This window comes from Sesamum indicum, linkage group LG10 (genome assembly GCF_026168435.1).
Source record: "Sesamum indicum cultivar Baizhima isolate 11 linkage group LG10, ASM2616843v1, whole genome shotgun sequence".
Classification (NCBI taxonomy): domain Eukaryota; kingdom Viridiplantae; phylum Streptophyta; class Magnoliopsida; order Lamiales; family Pedaliaceae; genus Sesamum; species Sesamum indicum.
The window spans coordinates 11772630-11784007 of NC_142666.1; the positions used below are offsets into that span (position 1 = coordinate 11772630).

Genomic DNA, 11378 nt, shown 5'->3' on the forward strand with positions numbered 1-11378 from the left:
TGTAACTAATTAAATATATTCATGTATAATATCAATTTATTGTATACAATTAATTATTGTATTAATAGACGCATGTATCAATTCATTGAAATTAGTTAAAGATACATATTTACATTAATTCGTTACACTTAAATAACTATTATAGCCAATTAATATATTCATGCATGAGGAATGAAACATATACTATATAAAAATATGAAAATAAAATAATTCATAACACCCAATCATGTCTTCTCATCTAAAAAGTATCGCAAAATCACCCATGAATGAATTGCATAAAGCATTACGGACTTCATATTTTACCAAATTACCATAATATTTATAATTATAATATTTATGAATTATTAATTTAGAGTTTTAATGGGACCTAATATTTATAAAGGAATTTTTCAAAAAATTATTATCTTATTATCTTATCGAATTTGATGATTTTTTACAAAGGCCCAAGTCGGGACCGGAAGATTTTATTATTTTAGAGAGTTTATTAATTTATAGAGTATTAATTTATAGAGGTTTTACTGTATATCAAAAGACAAAATCTGTTTATAATTCAAGTCATGCAAAATAGACGAAGCTGATATTCCCTACGAGCGTCAATCAGACTTTGTATTTTCAAAACGAGTTAGCTTAAACCTAAACTTTCATGCTTGAATTTTATGACGCAATTTGAATTTGAGCCTTAAAAATTTCACACCCTGGCTTCAAACTTGATTAATTGCACCACCACACTAATTACATATTAAATATTAATCTGCCATTGACATGAACTTAACATGAACTCAACCAAATCCAGTTTATACTAGAACAAGGAATAGGTAAATTTCCTAGTTTTGATTAGTTTTACTTCTCCATTGCACCAAAAGAGTTAAAAAAGGAAAGTCATGAACAATATATGCTAAAGACGAGGCAGACAGCTGGGAAAGTTACTTGCTCTTTCAATATAAAAGCAAACTTCTGCCACGTTCTTGCACACCAAAAATTTCCAGCAAAATCGCCTAAGTCGGAGGTGCAAATTTATGAAGTTGAAGCAACGCCCCATCCTTCTCCAGAAACAGTTAAGATGATGATGCCTCAGCAATCTGCATATAACAACAACAACAATGAAGTTAATAAAATGCGCGCAAATATGCAAAGATGGGAACAAGCAATGGAAAATTCACATCGAATCACACTCGCCTCAACAAACTGTAGGTGCAGAAAGCATGATCGAGAGGATCTAATATTTACTACAGTGAACAACATTAGAGGCCGTATTTGAAGTTTTTACATTGCTAATACAAATTCCAGCCGGCCATGTGATGATAATAGCATGATGATAGGTGTCCTTGTGAAACATTAGTAGGCAAAAAACTCTTCTGTAAAGAAAAACATGGGTTTGATGCAATTTAAATCCTTTGATATCATAAATAAGTAAATTATCTTCTTATGAGAAAAAAAAAAATAGCAATATACCTCTCTATATTTTTTAAAACGAAACAATTTACTTCCTTACATAAAAAGATAACTTGATTCATTTCAAAAACCGCAGGGAAGTAAATTGTTTTATTTCAAAAAACATATAGAAACAATTACGAATTTTGTTTATCGAGTAATAATATGATCATTTGCAATATTAGAATAGAATTACTTACATTTTTCTCTAATAATAATAGAGCACTTGATGTGGGACAATGCTCACCCATGTCAAGACCCCACTAACTAAGTTTTCATGTATGAGTTAATGTAACAAAGGTATGTGCTTATCAGCAGCATTTAAGCCACAAGAAGGATGTCCCTCTCAAAAACAAAAAGGAACAATAAGGATGTAATATATAAAGTTGCAGAATTCCAAGTTCTACAATACTTGAAATTTGAAAGTTGGCACCATTGCCTTAACTTTATCATTTCTCGACTGATAAATTTAGCAGCTCGAGAATGGAAAATTTTATCGTCAACGATCATGGAACTTAACAAAATTGATAAGCCAAAGAGAAGATCATAACACTACCAGCAAAAGAATTTCGAGATTTGCACACAACGAGCAGAACAATCAAAAGGTTTTGATTGGCAAAAACCTCCCCTCTGATAGGTTTTGGTAAAAATTCTATTGAAAATTTAAATAAAAACTTGAATACCCCTAACCCAATAGATATAATTTATAAAAGGTAACTGTTGATTTCTATCATATAAGGGCAATCATAAATATATAATTAAGAGCAATTCAACATTTTTATATGCATAATTTTCAAAAATTATGCTAAATTAAAAGATAGTCATGTTTAATATATAACATAAGGTTTAATTATTGTTTAAAAACTTAAAAAGTGGGTTATTTAATTATTTTTCATATATAAGCTATAATATGTGTTTATATGACCTAAAAAATAAACTTTGATATTGTTTTCTATTAAATTAAAAATTATGAATTCAAATGAAATGTAGTAATTAATCTGTGATGTTTTATCTTAATATAAAGGCATACATTCAAGTTTTCTTCATGGGTGTAGCTTTGAAAACTTATGCATTACATTTATTTTTCTCTTACATTACAACTAGCATATTATTTTAAGTTATTGAAAATAATAAATTTAATTTACACAGTTTTCATAATTCATAAAGGAACTTAGATGTAATAAGTAGTTCAAATACGTAGTTAACAATTTGATTCAAATTATTCTATAAGGCTTAAATTAAAATATTAGCGTCTCATTTCTTTTTAAGTTATATATTATTATTCTATTACGTTAAATTAATATTTTTGTGTGTAGTTCAAAAGATTTTCAGAGCTTGACTTTGAAATCCTTATTATTTGTATTTTGAATTTAATGAATTAACTCTAAATTACTTCCTAAGAATTTAGCATATTTTAATCATTAAAATAAAATATGTATAGAATCTTTGGCCCAGAAATACAAGAGTGGTGGATTTTCCAAATATTAAAACCTCGAGGGATGTGGATGATATAGATTTACGTGGTTATGAATTAAAGCCTTCCACACTAAGTAATATTTGAATAAAATTTTAATTTGTAATAGATTAAATTACAATTATAGCCACACAAGGGCTAAATTGCTATTTTTTTCACAGGGGTAATTTGCTCCTATATAATATCATAACGTGTTAAATTACATTAAACCCTAAAATTGTATAAATTTCACACTATCCATATTATATATTTTTAAAAAAATTCATCTAATTTCTCACCCCATAATCGTTTGATAATTATTTCTTTTTTCCTTATTTTCTTTCATAGTTTTTGTCGTTATCTTCTTTATAAATTTAATTTTAATTTAGTATTTTGTATACTTTATCAAATAATAAATATTTTATTTTTTAAATAATATTTATAAATTGCACAGAATATGCCACAAATTATTAGTATTGGATGATTTGGCAGCGATCTTGAATAAAAATAACAACGCTAAAGTCTGACCCCCAAATAAACATAATTATTAGATTTTTATAAATTAAATATATAAAAATAATTTGGAACAAGAACAATGTGCTGAGAGGCAAGCAATTTTTTTTTTGGATAAAATGAATTTGTTCTGTGGATGGGATTCCATCCATCATAAGAAAATTGTTAATTGTTTCTAGGTTAAAAGTTCCCCCAATCACCTGTACAACAGCCTTAGATAATCTATGAGCTACAACTTGCCAATAAAAGAGTAGTAAGCACTTCTGTTGCGTTAAATTGTTAAAAAGTGTACACTTTAAAATGTCTCTCGTAGTTTTTCTTGTTTTTATTTACATTAAGTTTTTGTTTCTATTTAAGATTTATTGTGTATTGAATATCTATTGATTTGTTATTTTAAAGCTACATAATAAGTAGATGTATGCTTTCAAGCTACTACTATATATGTCTCTATCCATATCTATATCTTTATAATTAAAGCTATATCTATTAATATATATATATATTTGAAGGGAGTCTTTTCACCCAAATCCTTTAATTTTGACCAAATAGTGAATTCTTAAAATTTAGAATTTTTTAATTATAAAATACTTAATTGATAGGTAAATATTAATGGTAAGTATTAAAAGCAATATTAATAGTTTTCTTAATTGATTATATCATATATATTCTCCACCCCATATATATTTGTGGTAATCATTACTTTTATTTTAATTTAAATGAATTTTATATTAAAATTATTTTTAATTGCAAATACTCCATATGTAACCATATATTTTTAATATAGTCAAAATTACTTTCACATGATTAGTTTTTTAAAATATAATTTAAATTTTAATTAGATTAATCCGTGAATATAGATTTTGATTTTTTTATTGTAAAAATATTTTAATTGGTAGGTGAGTTTTTATAGTGAATATCAAAGAATAGTTTCCTTAATTTTTAAAACCATCTTTCTAATTTTCAAACTTCTCTTATTTATTAGTTTTCATAATTTATGCATTGTTAAAATATTTATGGTAATAATAATACTTAATAAAGAAGAATGATGTATTTTCTAACAAAATGTAAGATACAGTCTTTCCTTACTTTTCAAATTCTAAATTTGATAAATCTACGGTACTATCCTTTTTTATATTAAGTTATGTCTCTTTTATACATATATATATATATACGCACGTACTTATAGGCAAGACATGAACAATCGGATACTTTAATATTCTAACTCTCTTTGATATAGATCAAAGATGGAGTTGTAGATAATTTTTTTCGATAAAGAGAATACACTAATCAATAGTGTAGTTTTCTTCGATCATTTCTTCCAATTGGCTTTGATTTATTCTAGCGAAGAGATCAAAGCAATTTTCTATGGTATGATGTGGATCATTTTTGGAGAATTCCTATGTTGAAATCTCGAGTGGACAAATTCGACAAGATCAACCAGTTGAAAGCTCAAAATTTTAAAAGGTAAATTTCGAGTTTGAATTTATGCTTCTCCCTTTTACTTTCTCAACCAAAGCCTCGTATAAATTATCTATATTGTTGTTTAATTGTTTCATAGTACATCGAACAACCGAGAAACAGCAAGGGTACATCTCTGGGTACGACCGTTTAAATTTTATATTGCTATTTCTCATCTCTCACTTCCGCTAGCGCGTTCCAGGGCTGATCCATTTGATCCTTTAAGGTTGCGCATAGGTTTGACAGCTATGTAACCAACTCCTGAGAGTCGGTGTGCAATATTCCAAATTGAGGACCTATGGGGCTTGCTTAAGTATTGCAGCCGTGTTTCTTCTGCAGGAGACGTAGGTCGTTTGCACGGTTTTAGTTAGTTAGTTGGGAAGGTAGTCCACTGACTGAACTAACTCGTAGGAATCGTTATATGGAAGCACTGTAAGGCTTGGTCGGTATTGCGATGTCATATTTCAACAATACGAAATTCGCCCTCGAACTTGAGGAATCATGACAATTACATGCATACGAGGACTGTATCTTGGATTTGGCGAGCAGTGGTTGTGTCGTGAGGCTTAGTTATAGTGTGTCTTATCCATTGCAATCCGAGTATGTAGCGAGGAAGGTGGACTCTAAGAAAGGATCTATACTCTATCAGTATATAATGAAATCCCCTATGCACTCTAAAATAGATTAGACTCTAAAAGTCTTTGGCCAAAACAATTGATTGATCAGGGATAGGTATCCCAAGTCGGATCAGTATGGTAAATGCATCTCAATATCAAGCATAGTTCTTTGGTCAAGAATGGTGACCGACGCACAATTCCATGTCCTAGACTAAAGTTAAAGACGATTGATAATAGGACCATACTCATATGAATTTGGAGCCTAAATGATCACACAGCTATTCACCTAGTCTCTAGTGCCATGGCATGTTGCTAGATGACCACCCATGGCAACGAACTATTATTTGTTATGGAATAATCGAAAATAATTAATAAAATTGAATTTAATTAATTGTGGTCACACACACTCGATTCTAGCTGAGAGTGAACCTGAATGATTGGATCATTTATTTAGACCAATCCATTGGATGGATGGCTTAAAATTTAACTAATCGAATTTATTAAAATTTTAAGTTGGCGATTAAATTAATTTGATTATTTTTATTGGACTTGATCCAATTTATAAACTGGATTTATAAATTCAAAGAGAGATAAAACGCTTGAATTCTTTAACTGGGTTAAAGGATATTTTAATGCTGCGCTTGTAATTAAACTAGGTTTGATTTAAGTCCATGACACGTGGTCTTAATTTAATTTTAATTAATCAAGTTCGACCTATTAAAATGCAAATCCAAGTATTGGTTGGACCTTGACTAAGTTAAGGAGAACCCTTTAGAGGCATGACCGACTTTAGGAATGAATAAAATCGGCCAACTAGGGGACCAGGGTTAAAGTTTGATGTTTTGAAATCTAACTAGATTAGCATTCCGTGTGTATATATATGACTAGGTCATATATACACCTAAATTAAAACCCTAACCATACACACAATACATACTAGCCTCTCATCCTCTGCAATTCGTGTCTCTCTCTTTCTCTCATACTCTCCATCTCCAAGTTCTTCTTTTGGCCTTAGACATCAAAGAAAATGAAAGGGAGATTAAAATACACTAATCGATAGCGGTTGTTTTGATCTTTACTATTCTATGTTCATTCTTACTAGCACGAGGGGATCATGTCCTATTAGTGGAAGGGCGAACTATTTTAGAGGGTCTCCTCATTTAACTGCAAACGGATCCAAAGACAAGAAATCAACACTTATAATTGTGCAAGAAAAACGACGAGGGTAAATACGTTTTACATTCTCATCTTGTGGCTTGTGATTCTATGTGGCCCCTTTTATTTGTACACCGAACACCTAGAAAATAGATCAAGGGTACACCCTTGCCCGAGACTTAATTTGCTTAATCATTAATTTTTTATTTTTTGCACTTTCGCCGCGCTTCTCGAACCAATTCACTCCCTTCAAGTAAAAATTGTCTAAAATATATAAGATAAAAATAAATGTGAAAAAAGACTACCAAAAAATAGTTATTTAAAATCATGATGAGTGAGGAAGTTAACAACAAAAATAAAAAAATAACATACCAATAAATTGAAAACACCAATAGATTGCTTTTCAATTATATATATTAGTAATTTGTGGCACACTTTATGTGTGTGCAAGTTTTATAAATATTATCTAAAATCAAATATTTATTATTTAATAAAGTATATATAAAATAATAAATTAATACTAAATTTGTAAAAAATGGTGAAAAAAAAAATGAAAGAAAATTAAAAAAATAAAAGAAAATAACTATCAATATATAATGGGGGTGGGAAGTTAGATAAAAATTTTGAAAAATAAATTAAATCTAAAAATACATACAAAAAGAAGAAGAGACAACAAAGAGGTGCTTTCCCTTTATATATAGTATAGATATAAATACATGTATATATAGTATAGGTAGATAGTTATTTTATTCTTTAATTTTTATTAATTTTTTGTTACTATTTTTTTATAAATCAATATAACGTATAATTTATATACTTTGTTAAATAATAAAAAATTATAAATATTTTATTTTGAATAATATTTATAAAAATTACACAAATTACTAGTAAATAATTATAGTTTTAGTTTAGTTCTTAAGTAACATAAATATTTTAACTATTCGTTTAATTTAAAACTAAATTCATTTATAAACCGCAACAGAGCTGCACATTCAACTTTGATTTATAAAGAGATAATTTCAATGTCAGTTTCAATTAGATTTAAAATTTGCCCACAAAAGATCAAAATTTTACCGCATTTATCCTACCCTCTATGTCACACATTAATATAACCCTATGTCTAAATTATAATTTAGTTTAATTATATTTGTCGTTTAATTTGAAAAAAAAAAAAAAAAACATACATTTGTCAATTATTTGTTAGTGTGACACTAAAGTGAGGTTATCTGCGCGTAGCTTCCCTGAGGTTTCGGTATTTAGCATGCACCCTCCCCCTTGAAATTTTGATATTTCAGAAAAAACTCCCTCTTGCATTATTTATTCAAAGATTCTATTGGCATTTAACTTAAAGTCTAAAATACACCTGACTTATCATATATATATATACAAAGATATTATTTTTAAAAAATGAACTTATAGTTTATTCTTTAAAATAAAAATAGAAAAAATGAGGATTTCAAAATTCAAGCTTCGAAAATCTTTTCGACTATATACAATAATATTAATTTAGTATAAATGGAATAATGTATAATTAAAAAAGAAATGAAAGGCTAATATTTGATTTAAACCATAATGAATAATTTGAATGATTGGTAACCATGTATGTGAATTACTTATCAAAAGCTAAATTTTTTAGGGAAAAGTATTGTTTTAGTCCGATAAGTATGCCTAATTTTAATTTTAGTCCGATAACTATGACCATTTTTGTTTAGGTCCAGTAACTTATAAAATTGCTTACTTTTAGTACTCTGGCAGATTTTCGGACAATTTTACCCCTATGAGTGCATATGGACTAAAACTGCCTTTAAAAAATTGCATAGGGGTAAAATTGTCCGAAAATCTGCCAGAGGACTAAAAGTAAGGAATTTCGTAAGTTACTGGACCAAAATAAAAATGATCATAGTTATCGGACTAAAATTAAAATTAGGCATACTTAGCGAACTAAAATAATACTTTTTCCATTTTTTATGAGTATTATGAAAAATAAGCAGTGAGTAAATTGAAATTATTATCCTCAATAACTTAAATTAAGATGTTAATTTTGGTGTAAAAGAAAATTATGTCATAGTTAAATAAATTTTCTTCTTGAAATGCTCAAGTTTTGAAAGGTGCGAAAAAGAAAAGAGATTAAAGCCTAAGCCTTTGTAAAAAAAAAAAACAAAAACATTGCATATTAATTCTTACATATTTAATTTGAATGCATTAGTTTTTGAAAAGTTATATATATTCTTTTTAAATGAAGATAATATCAAGCTTAATCATCAGGTTGAAAATATATATGCGCATATTATAGCTTATATATAAAAACATGAAAAAACTTAAGGCAATGTTTGCATTCATGTTTTCGTATTTTTCGAGATAAGATAAAACACACTCAATATTTGTTTTTGTGTTTTTACACCTTATCGGTGTGATTTCTTATTTTTCTACTTTCTCTATATAATATATGTATATATACATTTCTATATATAGTATAAAATAGATATAATTTGACAATAAACAGTGATTTTTGTCTCCAAAAAATACAACATTAGACATAAAATATTTATATATATACATATTTATATATAAAAATATATATAAAAGAGATATGATTAACAGTAATTTTTGTCTTCCAAATCCCAACATCAAACCTACACTACTTATTTTAAAATACTTTAAATAACCCACTTTTTTAGTATTTCTAAATATAAATAAATATTATATTATTAATGACGATTATTTATTTAAGTTAGTATACTCCTTAAATATTCCTTTGAAAACTTTTGGACTGTTCTTAATTATATATTTTTTTATTATTTTTATAGATACAAATTAACATATGTGTTTTTGTAGCTTATATGACAAGTGCAACACACTTATTGATTGATGTACAGTTCAAAGAAAATGACCAATCATACATTAAGTACGATATACTTCCTCTATGATCGATTTATTTCAATTAAATTTGGTTCGAGCTAGAACTTTCCTATACTAGTAGTAAGTTTTGACAAAAAATTATAAGGAAGGTTTTTGCCAAAAATGTGAGATGGATGCAAATGACTGACTAAAGTGTAATGAAAAAATACACTCCAACATAAAGAGTTCAAATTAGAAACAATCTAAAATGGCAGGAATTGAATTTGAAATCAATTTTCAGCAGTGATCAAAAGCAATATTAATTGGGATTTGAATGGTAAAGAGTTAAACCAACCTTTTTGTTTCCCTCTTCAAAGCGATTGATCAAAAGGGGATCAACATTCTCCTCGGGTTCCCAAGTGGCCTCCTCAATATCTGTCCACTTCACCAAATACTCCTCCTTTCCATCCTCCCCTTCCCTCTTATCCACAACACACTCCGCCACCGCATACTCCAATCCCGCCTCGTAATCCTTCACCAAATCCTCCGCTATCAGTCCCGCCCTCACCCACTCATTCTCCCCTCCATCCTTCCACTTCACCAAATACTCCAGATTTTCGCCTTTCCCTCTCCTCTCCATGATCTCCTCCACCTCCGCAAACTCGTATATCGCCCCCTCCAACACCCTAATCACACCCTCCAGCCCCAATCTCCTGGCGAATTGCAGCTGTGGAGTCGCCTTCAAGATCTCCCTCGCTAGCTCCAATGGGGTCCGTCCCCGGTCGTCTTCCAATTCCGGGTCTGCCCCAAATTCTATCAGCAATTTTGCGACACCCGGTTTCACATATCCAGCGGCCATGTGCAGAGCCGTCAAGCCACCGCCGTTGTCCCTGTGATTGACGTTTGCCCCCGCCTCGGCCAGCAGCTGAACGCACTGCTCGGAACCCAGCCCCGAAACGAACAGAAGAGCGGTGCGGCCATCTTGATCGACGGCGTCGATGTCTCTTCCGTCGTTGGACTCAATTAGCTGCTTGAGAGCAGTGTCATCGGCTTTCTTGGCGGCAGTCCACCAAGGGGTTTCGTACTCCGCTACCACGTCATTGGCTACGAAGTCGGAGGGCACCCACGTGGGGGTGTGGTCGTCTTTCCATTCTATCAAGTACTCCATTCCCCGGCCACTTTCAAGGGCTCTGCTGCCGATGATCCTGTTCACTTCGCCGTAAGTTTCATCTTCATCGTAGTCGCTGAATTCTTCTTTGGCTGGGGGTGGTGCTGCTGCTTCTGGCTCTCGGCTGTCGAGTGTGGCGGAGACTGAGAAATTGGTAGGTTTTAGGGAAAGAGAAAGGTGGGCTTGAGAGGGGAGTGATAGTGGGAGGGAGGAGGCGCTTGCGGTGGTGGTGGAGAGTGGTGTGGGTGAAAGTTTGAGGCGGGAGAGAGAAGGAAGGATGTTCATTGGGGAGTAAACGCAATGCGAATGTAGTTATGGGGTTGAGGAGCGGTGGGCGTAGTCTTTGTGATGAAGATAGTAATGGGTTAAGAGGGGAAAGATTTTTGGGGATAAGAAACCACATCCGTGGTTTGATTATTAGGACGCATGTACATGTATTATATAAATGACACGTGGTCGGAGATTACTTTTTTTCAAGCATGTGTAAATATTTGGACAAAATGCATGAAAATTCCCTGTGTTTTTTAAAGTATGCAGAAAACATATTTTTAGAATAGGCTAAAAACCCTCTCATATTTTGTTTTAGTCATAAAAAAACTCTCATTCTGTTAGTAACTAACGGGAAGTGGAGGATACGCGCATTTGCTGCGTTTGGTAGTTATTTTATGCGGTTTAGGTTCATATTTAATGATAACTTTGACTAAAATACCCCTCTTTGTATTTATATAATATACAAAGGGTTTTT

General features: G+C 30.6%; 1 protein-coding gene across 1 annotated transcript; it reads right to left on the minus strand.

Annotated features, from left to right (window-relative positions):
- Positions 1–732: 732 nt before the first annotated feature.
- On the minus strand, positions 733–11021 carry CAO (chloroplast signal recognition particle component (CAO)). The gene is made up of 2 exons (XM_020699493.2): positions 9821–11021; positions 733–1079 (listed from the first exon to the last, which is right to left on the minus strand). The coding sequence occupies exons 1-2, from the start codon at positions 10916–10918 to the stop codon at positions 1056–1058; spliced, it is 1122 nt and encodes a 373-aa protein (XP_020555152.2). The 5' UTR covers positions 10919–11021; the 3' UTR covers positions 733–1055.
- Between the last annotated feature and the right edge of the window lie 357 nt (positions 11022–11378).